Below are 15,766 nucleotides of genomic sequence, written 5' to 3' on the forward strand. Positions count from 1 at the left end.
GTCAATTTGTAAGTGCTTCAGGAGAAGACACTCTGCCTTCCTGTAATTATGCCTAGATAGAACTAGCAGATTTTGAGCACTACTGGGGCAATGTGGTGCAAGTAATAAGCCACTGGACTGGAAGTCAGGAAATTTGAGTTCTCTTGCTCGCTTGTCACTGACTTGCTATGTGGACTTCTATATGCCTTGGTATCTCTATCTGTAAAATGGGGCTAATGATACTTGCCTTTCTTTCAAAGGCACTTTGAGATCTGTGGTTGAATAAAAAGCACAGCATGAGCTATATCAATTGCTGTAATTCTGCAGGTTTAGGAAACAACTCCTTAGGTCCAAATTGCATTGAGATTTGCAGTTAAAGCAGATCTCAAATCCCCTTGTTTCACATTTTGTGATTGCATTTAAGTCTCCAAATTTGGCAAAATAAAACTTCAGAGGATAGCGTTTAGTATGCTGGAGTGCATTCCTGGATTTACGAGCTGTACCCTGCACATACACCTGGTGATCCAAGGAGATAGACTAAATAGTGTAGGGTATGGTGGGACTGGGGGAGAGAGATGGAGCCTAAATGAATCTAGCTTTCTGATGAGTAACCAACATTCAGCCTTAAATGTGCCATAAAAGCAGTATACCAGTGCAGATTTTAATTCTCTAATAGCTCCATAAAAATGAATAGCAAATTTACAATAATTCCTAACAATATGTCACCTATTCACGTGAGTTTTCCTAAACATTGCAGAAAACCATATCTTGCAGGCATCATGTGCAATCTGATACCATAACTTGCTCACTTACACAGATGAAACGTCCATACAGAACTCTATACGATGTCATTTACAAAACCCATCCCAACCCTGTAGTAATCATCAAAACCCATGAACATGCAATGGATAAACATGGTCAAGGGCCCCGATGTGCAAGATGAGGGTGGAGATACCCCAGCTCTGTGTGTTGGAATTTTTGGGAAGAGAGGTGGTTGAAGTTGAGGAGGGGAGATGACAGAGTGGAATGTAGATGATGATGGACTATGCAGCTAAGCAGCTCTGAGAGTAGGTCTACATCAGTCGGAGATGTGATTGGAGCTTGGGTAGGCACAGTTAACGGTAGCTTTAATCTAACTAGTCTGATTAAAAATAGCAGTGAAGATGCAGCAGCCTCTGTGAGCTGCAGTCGCAGCTTCAGCTGCAGTGTAGACATACTGTAAGGCCCTGTTTATACTGGGATTCTTTTGCACCAATGTAGCTACACTGGTGATGTATTGCACAACTGTGAGAAAGGGCTTCCACTGGTGTGATAGACCCTGGTCTTGCACCAGAGCTCTGAATGTGCCTTAGAAGGTTGCACCAGTGTAACAGATTGAGTGCAAATTTTGCTAGCCTGAACAAGCCTGATGTTAATGAGTGAATATATTATATTAGAAATGTAAACAGTACTGCAGTTCGTGCCCCCTGCCAGCACAGAATTGTTCACAGACACACTGGCCTTGAAGGTCAGAGTTAAAATACAACTGGCCTTTTCACTGTCTCTGGATCAGCCTTCTGTTTCCAGGGTTGGCTGGTCTTCGTCTGGCCTTTGTGAGTGAGCCCCTTTCTCACCCTTTGTCTCTTCTTTTGTACTTTAATAGTCAGGCCACTCCCCTCTGCCACTGCTGTTGATGGTTGGGGTTTTCTTTTCCCCCCAATTTCTAAGGAAGAGAGAGAATGCAAAGCAGAAGCACTCCAGCATGCCCTGCAGAAGATATCCAGCACAGCGGGGCATTAGTTTGAGGTTGGACTATAACTATTTACAGAACCTTGTAATCTTACCACTTTTAAACTTCAGATATTATTAGTCTTGTGGCTTGGAAAAGCTGCGTTAAAGAAAGAGATCTTGTTAACCAGAAAGCATCAGAGACTTCCTTATTGTACATTAAAGAGTCTCCGCCCAGCTACAGCCTCTTTATGCTGCTCTGGCTGGCACAAAGGGACTATAAAGCCAGCTTATTGGTGCTCCTGATGATTTCCTTAGCGTAGTAGGAATCCCTGAGTTGCATAGGGCTGGCCACATAGCAGCTCTGCACTACCCCTTTCCTGGCCACTAGGATAGGGGTTGTGGCTGGAACACCTCTCCAGCTGCTGAAATGGTCCCCTGAGGCGGCATGGGCAGCCAGGGGCAATTTAGACCAGTGGTGTGTAAACTGGGCGTGCACTCCCTCGGAGGTGGTAGTGGTGGTGGTGATGGGGGTTGCAAGAAGTTCTCTGGGCAGGTGTGAAGAAACGTCAGCCTTTCACCCATTTTAAAAACAAACATATAAATAAAAGGACAGCCTGGCTTATTTTCAACGATTTAGTAAGTTTCATAACCATAGCACACCTACTATCCCTTTAAAATTAATTTTGATTCTCATGAATTTTAATGATTAATAATGTATAGTAAAAGACATAAACCGGCAATATGTATAATAATAGTTGAGAGCTCAGGACCTCTTGAGTGAGTCAGATGCACTAACACTAATCCGAATGAATAGTCTCATATCTGTGTTTCCCCTCCACCTTCCGGCATAAAAAACAGTTTCAGATTACAAGTAATGCCAAAAAACCCCGAGTTTCAAATTACAAGTAATGGCGGGGAGGGGGGCGACAAATCCTGTGAATGGTAAGGGGGGCGTGACTGGAAAAGTTTTTGCACCACTGATTTAAGCATCCTGCTGTAAATTGAACTGAGAGCGGAACTAATCCACAGCCAGCCCCAGGTTTGAGGAACAGCGGCAGTAGAGGTAATAGCTCTTGTGGATGGCAAATGTCCCCCCCGCTTCTTCCCACCCCTTTTCCGCCCCTGCTCCGGCCCCTCCTCATCCCCATTCTACCCATTCCGCCAAGCCTCCGCTTCGCCTCTTTCTGGCTTCCGCCCCCTCCCCTGAGTGAAGCCGGGAGCCTGCAGGGCAGAGCGGGGCAGGCTGGGTCTGGGTCGCTCGCTGCTGCTGGCACCAGGCCCCCCGCTAGCCTGCCAGGCTGCCCTGGACTCTGTGTCCTCCTAAGTCCAAACATTGGTAGAGCCAGGCCCACATTCCTAAATACTGATGGAGCACAGGCACCATGGGCCCATATAACTCGCCACCTATGATACCCGGTCCCATCTATAGTCACTGTGGCAACAACCGTTGCTTCCTACCACTTTTCCTGTGCTCCAGCCCTGCACATACTCCAGGCCCACTTATAAGGAACCAAATCTGAGGTATCTGCCTGGGTGCAAACACTGCTGATATTTGTGACACCTGGAACATTTGCATAGATGCCCATCCCTGCTGTCTTCATCTCACAGTTCACACTCTCAGCACCACAGCTGAGCATATGTAATCATCTTTTCTTTACATCACTTTTTGACAATAAAATCCAGAGTGCAATATTTATTGTGTGACTCACTGGAACAGAGGAAAGATTGCTTGAAGAGAAGGACGGCATATGTGTGAAGATCCATCATCAGTTCCTGTTTTGTGTTAAATTCCTAGACCTGTTCAAATATTAGAATTTCTGCCCCATGGAAAATCACAATACACCAAAATTTGTTAATGTCAATATTTTTTGTGAGATGGAAAGTTCAAAAAATTATTATTCAGAACAGTCAAAACATTTAATTTCAACATATTTGATCTAGGGCTGTCAAGTGATTAAAAAATTAATCACGATTAATCATGCGATAAAAAATTAATTGTGATTAATCATGTGATTAATTGCACTGTTAAACAATAATAGAATACCATTTATTTAAAAATTTTTGGATGTTTTCTTGGACATTGTAAATAAGAAGCAGGCAGCATTATCTCCTGTAAATGGAAACAAACTTGTTTGTCTTAGCAATTAGCTGAACAAGAAGTAGGACTGAGTGGACTTGTAGGCTCTCAAGTTTTATATTGTTTTGTTTTTGAGTGCAGTTTTGTAACAAAAAAAATCTACATTTGTAAATTGCACTTTCACGACAAAGAGATTTCACTACAGTACTTGTATGAGGTGAATTTAAAAATACTGTTTTTTTTATAATTTTTGCAGTGCAAATATTTGTAATAAAAATAATATACATTTTGATTTCAATTACAACACAGAATACAATATACACCTCTACCCCGATATAACGCTGTCCTCGGGAGCCAAAAAATCTTTCCACGTTATAGGTGAAACCATGTTATATTGAACTTGCTTTGACCCACCGGAGCGCGCAACCCCGCCCCCCCTGGAGCGCTTCTTTACTGCGTTATATCTGAATTTGTGTTATATCGGGTCACGTTATAGCGGGGTAGAGGTGTATATGAAAAGGTAGAAAAATATCCAAAATATTTAATACACTTCAATTGGTATTCTATTGTTTAACAGTGTAATTAAAACGGTGATTAATCGCAATTAATTTTTTTAGTTAACCGCATGAATTAACTAATTGACAGCCCTACTTGTTATTGTTAGATAGTTGCAGGATGAAATATTATGTCCTTTGGGAAATTTTGTGTACGGTGACTAAAATCCAAATCTGATAAAGGTGCAAGCCTTTATTATGTTGTTCATTGGATCAGAGAGAGAAAGAAGAGTGAAAATAGACACGTTTTCTCTTTAATCAATCTTCATATTATTTCCTGTTTAAAACTGCAAAGTTCAGAAGTAAAACACACTGCATCTTCATGTTGCGTGGGAGGTGTTGACATCCCTTGCCTGTGGCTGTATGTTCCACCCACCCTTGCACTGAAAATTACCTTGAATCAAATGAGCACCTACGAATACGAACATCATTTGGCATCATCAACCTTACTTGGTATATTTTTGTGTTGAGACTGTTTTGCTTCGGCCAGTGAAATACTGTTCAGGCAGAGTCATTGTTTTCAGAAATTAACAAGCAGCTTTCTGTAAGTGAATCAAATGTACTATGAATGTGGACATACCCAATTCATCAAAGACAAAGGGGAGAAATACACAGGCAAACATACCCCAGCATGTGTCAAAGCTATTTATTTTTTGTTTAACACAGAAGAGCATTTAAAGGGTGGGGAACCTAGTAAGGATGAAGTTTTCAAAGGTTCTTTTGTTGTTGTTGTACTTTGCGTTCCTGATAATGCAACACCACAATATCTGAGGTTTTTAAACCACTTTTTTTGAAGCATAAACCACCATAACAGAGCAGTTTTCTTAAAGGTCATATTTGGATACTTCCTGAAATGAAGTCTGCTAGTAATAGATAATTTGTTTACTAAACAGGGAATGTCATTGAAATGGCTCTTTTGAGTTAATGAAAATATAAAAAAAGAAAAGGAGTTCTTGTGGCACCTTAGAGACTAACCAATTTATTTGAGCATGAGCTTTCGTGAGCTACAGCTCTATAAACTCGCTCTCCAAAATAAACCAAGGACTCTAATTTAATTATCTGTGGGACTCACAAATTGAAAGTAGTCTTTCATCCATTCCTGAAAGTCTGAAATGGACAAAGAACTGAAGTTTAAAATAAAAACGTATAAAAAAGAAACCTAAGGCAGATGAAAGAATCAGGGGCCAGGTCCTCAGCTGGAATAAATGGGTCAGCCCTAGAACTCAGTGGAGCTACATCCATTTATACCAGCTGACTCTAAGGCTCAAAGTATATAAGTAAAAATATGAAAGGTGTCATAAAACTGGGATGTCTTTCAAGGGAGGTTTTTTTTTCCAAGCTGGGGGAAAAAAGACCCTGCTTTCCTTTGAAATATGTATGGGTTTATGTTTGTCGTGTATCAGAGGGATTGCACTTTTAGGCCCTGATCTTGCAAAGAATGGTGCCTATGCATGTGAGTAGCCTTTGGGAAGACAATTGGACTATTAATATCAATAAAATTGCACATGTGCTTAAGTGTTTCAGGGTCAGGTCCTTAGGGCTAAGGCATGGCATTAAGCCACAGCCCTCAAAAAGGGGAGGGATGATGTGGAGGCATCACAATAGCAGGCACTTGCTCTTCTTGCAGCATGGAGCCAATTCTGCTAGATGATGTGAGGTGATGGCGGGTGGCCCATGCCTCTGTACCTCTCTGAGGAGACTAGCACTGGCAATGGTGCTGGCCAGGCGATGTCCTGCTGCTCAAGGTGGTAGAAGAACTGATATTGTGGCCAGCCATTGCAAATGCATCTAAGGGTAGGGAAGGCTCAAACTTGTTCTGCTATATCCTAAATCCATTTTATTTTCATGTGTTATTCTCGATAAATTAATAGGATGCTCTCTAAATTTAAACACGGGTTTTCTGCCATGTCCACCTCACATTTCCTCTCCAAGTGCCTCCCCCAGGTGAAGACAGAATGCTAACTCGATGACACTGTAATCATGGATGGGCTGTAGATTGTTGACAATGCACAGTGGTTATCCTTAGAAATATTTCAGCTGCCGTAACTAAATGCAACATTATTTGTAAAACAGCAGCACCTAGGGGCCCCAAGTGAGATCAGGGAGCCATTGTACTAGGCAGTGTATACACACAGAGTAAGTGACAGTCCCTGCCCCGAAGAGTTTACAGTCTAAATTGACATGCCAAAGAAAAGGTGTGTGTGTGTGGGGGGGAAGAAATCGTGTTATCCCTGTTTTACAGATGAGGAAATGAGGCACAAAGGGATTACGCAAGTTTACCCAGGAAGTTTGTGGCAGAGTGAGATTTGAACACAGATTTCCTGTGTTCCAGTCCTGGGCCGAGGAATTCCCTGTACTAAACACAGGAAAATTAAAAAGTGCTCCACGTACCACAGTATTGTTACCTAGTTTTGTAAAGACAAAACTGAAAAGCGTTTACAGGCAGTCTCTGTAAAACCAGGATTTTAACTACACTGCTGGATGAGGTAGGTCAATAACTGGGTTGCTAACAGCACAAAGAATACTTGTTCTGGGCATTTCTTCTTGTTAGAGTATTCTCTTCTTTTTCAAGTTTGCTTGTACATTAAACCTATAAATGGTGCAGATTGTCTAGAGTGGTCAAAGACCCTTTACTTGGTAGACCACCTCAGATTCTTTCTAATTTCAGTAAATTCATATTTACTACAGGTACAAACAGGTGCAACTCCATTGACTTCAGTGGAATTCTAGCTGCTTATGCAAGTGTTGAATTTGGCTAGGCGGCTTTGGGATGAGCAACTAGGTACTAATTTGCTTTTGGGTGCTACTTTAATAGCCACATGCAGAAGGCAACCATGTTAACTGGTTTGTAAGAGTTGCACTCCATATTACTGACATGGGATGAAGATTTCTGAACCCAAATGTAATTTGAAAAGTATTTATATAGCTTTTATCTGGATACATTCAGCTTTAAACTAATCCAATGTTTTGGCTTTGAAGAAGGTCTCCGGCTGAAGTGCTTGATCGGATGGTGATTTTACATGTCTGAAAGATGAATAACGGCACTTCGGATGATATGTGAATATGATGCTTGTTAATAGTAATGGGAGTGAAGGGATTACATTGTGAGTGCCTGAATTTTTAAAAGGCCACTGACTAAAAACCAGCACCCAAAATATTATCACAAAACATCACTTTACATATCTAAAATAATACTGAAATTTATACTTGGAAGCGTCTTTAATGCTATCTTTAAGACACGTCAGATATTTACAGTAAGTTTGAACACATTGTTTACGAAGCTAACAGACAACACCGGGCTGAAGGGCACATTTTGAGCAATTGGATATGGGAAATTAACCTGGACCAAGCCGGCCCAAAGTCCTATCCACATGTTTCTGGTTTTGGAGGTCACTCCCCTGGGAAAACTCCACATCCTGTTCTCTGTTTACAGGCAGAATCATTATTACGTCCTATAGTTTAGGGGAGGCTGGACTGTACAAAGTACAATACCTAACAATAGTAATAACAAAAACATGCATCAGTATATGCACATATAAATTGTCATAATATTGTTTGCAGTGTTGTTCTAGCCGTGTTGGTTCCAGCATATTAGAAAGAAAGGTGAGTGAGGCAGTATCTTTCATTGGAACAACTTCGAGTTAACCTTTTTCGACTGAAAGTAATTTGAATAGTATAGGAACATATCAGCAAACATGCCAGCATTCTGCACCAATGAGGCAATAGAGCTGGTTGAAATTTTTAAAGGTTTGATTTTTTCTCAGTGAAATAGTTTGTCAGTATTTTGATGAAGGGAAAGAAATTTGCAAAAACTGACAACATTTGTACAGCTTATTCTTTTTTTCTCCCTTTTCCCATTTTCAGACCAGCTGGTTCAATGGGGACTGAGAGTCAGGAGACATTGGTGCTATTCCCGTCTCTGTCATTGGCTTCCTATGTGACCACGGGCAAGTTGCATAACCTTTCCGTGTCTCCGTTTCATCATCTGTAAAATGGAGACAGTACACTACAACTCACTATATTGCTGCCTATTATTTTGCCAACTCAAGAAGTCAATTTCTTTTTTTTAGCTTTAATTGTTCTTTGGTGTTTACATATTAATATCTAACAAATAATAATTGTAGATGGACTTGGTAGCAAAGCCTGCAGTTAAAGTTGCGGATCACTTACCATTTTAAGCCCCAACTTTGCCAAACTTTAACCATTTGAGCTGAAATTTTCCATGCTTGTCCTGTTCTTTGTGTTTTTAAATTGCAGTAAAAACAACTCAGCCATTTCCAGGAGTAAGGCTAGGAGAGAATAGGTGACTTTGTCAATATTAAAAATGTTTCCCAACGTTCTTTTGTTTTTTAGGAATTCTAGCACTTCCATGGTTTGGAGCAGAAATTTGACATTTGGCAAGGTGGGGGCAAGGGTCACTTTGGAATTAGAAAGCATCTTTTGCTAACCCCATAAAAATCCATCCAAATTTGGCTAAAAGTTGCCATTTGCAAATATTGATAGCTTTTCAGAAGCTTGCTGCTAAAATCTCTGAAGATTCCATCCTCACTTAACATGCTTCCTGGCCCCACAGAACTTGAGCTCCAGGAAGAGAAAAGCATCAGAAGCTACCACTTTGGTGTATGGAGAGAAGTGCTGAGCTGGGAGGCAGGAAGAGACTACAAGTTCTAGACTCAGGTCTTAAATACTTACGTGCACTTCACTATCCTTCTTAATGATCAAGGCTTCAACTCAGAGGCCTGGCAAGTATAATCCCCCATTTTACTGATTGGGTAGGTGAGAGGCTGCACAAATTCACTTTGGGCAGAGCTGGGAGAATACAAACGTTTCTCCATTGTGGTCGAGCCACATCTCCTCCATAGCCAAATTGCCTGTTAGAATGAATGTGCCAGATCTGTGTGTGTGACTGTATTGTTTCTAACCACAAGACCCATTCCCAGCCAGGAATCCTTACTCCCAACATTTCATTGCTGTCAAGTGTATCATGTCCTGCTCTAGTGGCTGGTCCATACAAAAAATAACAGACTGTTACTGCTCTTGGTTACTCCTTTAACTCAAGTAGTAGCAATCTGTGCTATGGATCTGAAGGACCTACCTTCAAACTGCTGATGACCACATGATGGAATTTATATTTTCTAGTTTTCTTTTTTTAAACCTAGAAAATTTAAAAAAACTGCATTTAAGGAAACAACGAGGAGTCCGGTGGCACCTTAAAGACTAATAGATTTATTTGAGCATAAGCTTTCATGGGTAAAAAAACCCACTGCTTTTTCCCAAATAAATCTTCTAGTTTTTAAGGTGCCACCAGACTCCACATTGTTTTTGTGGATACAAACTAACACGGCTACCCCTCTGATACATTTAAGGAACACTCCCATGCAAAGTCCAGCACTCAGAAGTTAGGAAATGACAGAATTAAGGTTCCCCCTTAATTTTTCCTTGATAACTGTGGTATCTGTGTTGTTAGTTGCTTGATATGTTTTTGGTGACTGGCATATTTGTGATTAGCACTTGTCTATTAATACTTTGGGTTTTGTCTGCTTGCTTGACTGTTTGATGGATTAATTGTGTGGCTGCTCTCCCCTGGGAACCACATGAAAATGAGATGTTGCAGCAAGAAAAATTGTAAATAAATATATGGATGTTCATCAAAACAAACTGATGAACCTTTATTCGGTTTAGGCTGTTTTTTTCCTTGTAATTAAAACAGAGGCATTAATAACCATGGAGAAACCATCTACCTACTTACAAAGGAGTGTGATTATTGAAAGACTTAATTCACATGGGAAATACCTCTGGTATTTTAGAGTGGGTCTAAGCAACACTTGAGTTTGAAATGCAAACTTATGCAGAGTTCGAGAGATTTGGGGCCTGGTGTTCTGGTTTGGAGCCATCTTAGAAGTAGACTTAGAAAACCTGTCTTATGAAAGGAGACTCAAAGAGCTTGGCTTGTTTAGCCTAACCAAAAGAAGGCTGAGAGGAGATATGATTGCTATCTATAAATATATCAGAGGGATAAATACCATGGAGGGAGAAGACTTATTTAAGCTCAGTACCAATGGGGACACAAGAACAAATGGATATAAACTGGCTATCAGGAAGTTTAGACTTGAAATTAGACAAAGGTTTCTAACCATCAGAGGAGTGAAGTTCTGGAACAGCCTTCCAAGGGAAGCAGTGGGGGCAAAAGACATCTGGCTTCAAGACTAAGCTTGATAAGTTTATGGAGGGGATGGTATGATGGGATAGCCTAATTTTGGCAATTAATTGATCTTTGACTATTAGCTGTAAGTATGCCCAATGGCCTATGATGATATGTTAGATGGGGTGGGATCTGAGTTACTACAGCAAATTCTTTCCTGGGTGTCTGGCTGGTGAGTCTTGCCCACATGCTCAGGGTTGAGCTGATCGCCATATTTGGGGTCGGGAAGGAATTTTCCTCCAGGGCAGATTAGCAGAGGCCCTGGGGGTTTTCCACCTTCCTCTGCAGCGTGGGGCATGGGTCACTTGCTGGAGGATTCTCTGCACCTTGAAATCTTTAAACCATGATTTGAGGACTTCAGTAACTCAGACATAGGTCAGGGGTTTGTTACAGGAGTGGGTGGGTGAGATTCTGTGGCCTGCGTTGTGCAGGAGGTCAGACTAGACGATCATAATGGTCTCTTCTGACCTTAAAGTCTATGATTCTATGACTTGAACTTCCCTAAAACTTGAGGATGTTTAATTGGGTCCTGTTTAGTCTATAAAGATACTCAGGTTTAAACTTGGTTCTGAATCTGATTCCCCTTCCCATGCTGTGAGGACACGAACACAGCTGCTCGTTCCATGTCCTCTCCATTGTTACAGCCCATGTGTTTGTACAGTACCTGGCACAGTGGGATACTGGTCCATGACTACAAGTCCTATGCACTATGGTAATACAAATAATAATAATGGGAATGAGACTCAGGCCCCATATTTTAACCCTAGTAGATTTAATTATGTAACCTAGTACATGGTTCTTTAATCAAGCTACAGAGATGTTCCCAAGTTTCAAAATTTGGTTTCAGATTTTTCTACCATTCAAGTGGTTTTGGTTTCTGATGTTTCAATTCATATCCATCGTATACAAACTTTAGAACTGCATCCGAACTTCCTCTCACTTGGAGGCAGTTCGGATCAATGTTCTGGTTCAAGCCCATATCTGGTTCTGATTCTGTTTGTTTAAACTGATGATTGTGAAAATGTTTTGAAGCCAGGACTGCACAAATAGAGAGAGAACAGTCCTCAGGGGACACAGAACGCATCGGCTGCTGAAGTAAAATGCAAAACGTGCTCCAGAATCACAGATCACTACCACTTGGACTAAAGGAGAAGTTCTATAGCAATACTAATATTTTTTCTTTTTAGGTGCTTTTTGGGGGGGAGTGGGAACCACAAGGGACAACAATTACCAACATCAGATCAGACACCACCAAGGAGAAGTACACGTACATGACCCTACATTACAGGCTGTGAATTTCAGGGGGAGATCTTTTAAGACATGTAGCTGTGTTTTGAAGAGAATTGCCTCTAAAATTGCAACACACAAAATGATGAACTGTTCTTCTCCAAAGTGAATTATTTTAAAAATATTTTCATGTAGAATCTATGTTCACGTAGGTGTGTGTTTGGGTAGGTGGTAACAGGTAGCTATGCCATAACTGTCCATGCTGTTGGCAGCAGAAAAGAGGAAAATTATTAAATGGAAAGTTGGAGGAAGAAGGAGGTGAATTTACTGCCACTTTGGGGTGGGTAATAGTTAAGGCTTTGTTTTAGTCACAGGTATTTTTAGTAAAAGTCATGGACAGGTCACGGGCAGTAAACAAAAGTTCACGGTCTGTGACCTGTCCATGACTTCTACTATACACCCCAGACCAAATCCTGGGAGGAAGCGTGGCCCAGGGGCACTGCAGGTGCTCAGGTGGGAACACTGCAGTTGCTGGGGGCAGGGGGGGTGGGTGGGAGAGCAGTGGCCTGGAGCGCGTGGGCCAGGACCCCTCCTACTGCTGGGAGGGTGGGGGGTGGGCAGCAGCGGGCAGCCCAGGACCCCCAGTGGCTCCGCACCTCCCCGGGAGTGGTGACATCCCCCTCGCTCAGCTCCTAGGCAGAGGCGTGGCTAGTGGCCCAAGACTGCCCCAGCAGCAGCTGGTGCGACTGGTGCAGGGGCTGCCTGATCTGCTCCCAGGCCAGGTGCACCGGCCACTGCAGAAGTGACTGAGGTCATGGAAAACCACAGAATCCGTGACTTCCATGACAAACTCGCAGCCTTAGTAATAGTCACTCTTTTTGTCCAATTTGAACAAAACATGAAATCAAATTCACTGTTTTTGAGAGATTTTTTTCTCAATGTAAAACCAAAACATGTTTTTGTTCATGTTGTTTCAGGAAGAATGATAGACATGTAGGGTTTGAAGGGACCTTTAAGAGGTCATCTAGTCCTGACCCCTGCACTGAAGCAGGATGAAGTAAACCTAGACCATCCATGACAGGTGTTTGTCTAACCTGTTCTTAAAAACCTCCAATGATGCTGATTCTGCAGCCTCCCTAGGTAACCCATTCCAGCGGCACAGAATTCTCCCAGGAGTATAACCTGAGAAGTAACCTACTACTACAATGAGTGCATGATAGTAAGTACAACACCAGAGATGAAATTCTAGCTCCATCGAAGTCAATGGACTTTTTTGCTATTGATTTCAATAGAGCCAGGATTTCAGCCCAGTGGTAAGTTGAGTGCAGGATCATACCAAGAATCATTAATCATAGAAATTAGAGAGAGATCATCAGGTTTTCCCTCTCCCCCACCACCCCATGTCACTATTTTAGAGTTGTTTCTGGGTAGCGGCCTGGGTGTATGCTTTGCATTGATTCTCGTTGCTTATTCAAGGACAACGGACCTCATAGGTTCTTAAAGATCAAATATAAATAACAGAGCTGGCTCTGTCTCAGTTTTCTCCTGCTTATTTCACATATGTAACAGCCCATAGTGAGCAAAGGATACAGCAGGTTTGGAAGTTTTAGTACTAATGACAATGACAGATGTTCATCAATCTGCTTGTGCTTTAATCCATTTTTGCTGCTTCTAGTCATAAATTTAGAATATTATTCAGGAGGCAGAATCGTTCCAGAGACCTGTAGTAGTAAAACTTGTTTCTTCATTAATTTTTTCAGTCCAAATCCTGCTTGCTCACATTGACAGTCTCTGTAGTTGCAGGCTGCTAGCCTGTCCCCCTTCTCTTCCTCACTCATTATTTCATTGAAACTATGTTCTTTTCCAGGTGCCAGGAGAGAATGAGAAGCACTGGAAGCCAGCACTGGTTGTACTGACGGAGAAGGACCTTTTAATATATGACAGCATGCCACGAATGAAAGAAGCTTGGTTCAGCCCTCTACATACTTACCCTCTGCTAGCCACCAGGTAGTTTTATATTTTATTGCAGGCACTTCAGTCGTTATTTGGAGTGGGTAAACCTGGTAAGAAAAGAGATACTCACGAAATCACACATAAAATGTCATGTTTTTAGAACCAAACTTTTTGTTAAGGTCTTGAAATACTCAGTTTATGTGTCCTTCTCTCCCCCACTTCCAAATTCTGTCCAAGACTGGAAATGCCAAAATATCACAAGAAAGATTATTTCTGCTATACTGTGAGCCAAGAATTGAAACAGAAATTCTGGAAATCTCATGGCAGAGCCTGTTTCCATGAGATTTCCAATCAAATTTGCAGACCCAAGGGCTTGAAATAAGCATCTGCGCTTCTGAATGCTTATCCATGCTAAACCTACCAGGAAGTCAATGTAGTACATTACTACTATCAGGGTTGGAACCATGACACCCAGTAGTGTTTCTACAGCTGAGCTTTTTGGAAGCTCACCTATCACCAGGAGTCATGCACATTTTTGGAATGTTTTACTTTCAGCATTGTTAGCGTTTCTGTTCTAAGTGGCTTATTTACAGCTTTTCCTAATTCAGTGAACTCTTTGTTCTCATAATCTAATCTATCTATCTTTCTATCTAAGGTATGTCTAGGGTTCCCATCACCATAGTATTTCAACACCAGATACCATACCTGCCCATCTCTAGTAATACCCAAGCTCTGTCCAAAAGAGATGGGTAGGTACTGAAATGCTTTAACTGGTGGAGTGTGTTGGAGTGCCAGAATGCTCCCCATAACTAATCAAGTCAAACAAATGAATAACACTGGTTGGACTCCATGCTTAAATATTGATTTAACAAAATGCTTTTATGTGGCCATTATTGAGATAGACAAACTGGGCAAGACTTTTCAATAGTGACTAGTGATTTTGGGTGCCCAATGTGATGCAATTTAACAGGACCTGATTTTCTGAAACTGCTGAGCATCTGCCCTCTGAAAATCAGGCCCATTTGATATGTGTCAAGTTGGATCCCCAATTACTGAGTCACCCAAAATCACAAATTTTTTGTCCCAGGAGTATGTACATCAAGATAATCCATTGGAAGGTATTGAAATGTTCCCAGACTCACCTGTGTGAGTGAAAATGCTTTGAAAATAATGCTGTAGTACCATTTTCCATTCTTTTTAATAATGAATCAAATAACCCACCTGACAGATCCAAAATAATGTGAGTAGGTCTGTTTTGCCTGGAGAAACTGACGCTTAGACCTGGAGAGGCGTGTGGTCTCCTTACCATCCTCTGTGTGTCTGTGTCCATAACGTGGAGAAAGAAACGCAACAGAAAAGCAAAGACTACAGCATATTTCTTAAACAAACTAGTGTCCTTGTAATGATCTACAGTATATTTACTTTAGACAAAAACTAAAGTGCAGTACCGCCCCAAAAATATTTTCACTCATAGGCATCATATGCGAAATCATTGCCAAGCAAACATGTAGAGCACAGGAAGTGCACGCATCATACCCTCATGTTTTTCCTACAGAGTCCAGTTAAAGTATTTTCCAACTGTGTTATGGACTTCCTGCTTCTCTCATGGATCTGACTCCCAGTAGACCCCAGAGAGAAATACTGGCTTGGGTCAGTATAGTGCAATTAAATCCTGAGTTGACACCGTCAGACATACAGCTGTCAGACACACTGACTTCATTTTTATTTACGAGCATGTGTGCGGGATCCTGCGCTATGGAAAGATCTGCCCACATTTGTTCCTTACACTGAGAGTCATCTATGGCTTTTGATGCTAATTCTAATCGTATTTGTCTGCTAGAACAGTCTCAGGGCTTGAGAAGGAGTTGCTGTTCTCATTTCCCTGGTCTGACTCCAAGTCAGATTATTTCCCAGTGCCATTCCATTCAGTGGGACTGGTGCCAAGTAGCCACAAGTGGTATCACTCACGGCAAGTTCACTAGTTCCTTTTAGCTCTCACTCGTTTGCTTTACTCAACTGAGTTTTGTTGCCTAACGATCTAAGATTTTGTTGTTGAATAATTCA

At 41.5% G+C, this 15,766-nt stretch overlaps 1 protein-coding gene across 1 annotated transcript in view; it reads left to right on the forward strand.

Moving 5' to 3' along the window:
* The window catches only part of SNTB1 (syntrophin beta 1), a 176,891-nt gene that overhangs the window by 140,306 nt on the left and 20,819 nt on the right, over positions 1–15,766 (forward strand). The window contains exon 4 of the mRNA XM_048841573.2: positions 13,617–13,756. Coding sequence (XP_048697530.1) covers positions 13,617–13,756 — 140 coding nt within the window. The remainder of the gene's footprint in view (positions 1–13,616; positions 13,757–15,766) is intronic.

The sequence above is a fragment of the Caretta caretta genome, chromosome 2, assembly GCF_965140235.1.
Source record: "Caretta caretta isolate rCarCar2 chromosome 2, rCarCar1.hap1, whole genome shotgun sequence".
Lineage (NCBI taxonomy): Eukaryota > Metazoa > Chordata > Testudines > Cheloniidae > Caretta > Caretta caretta.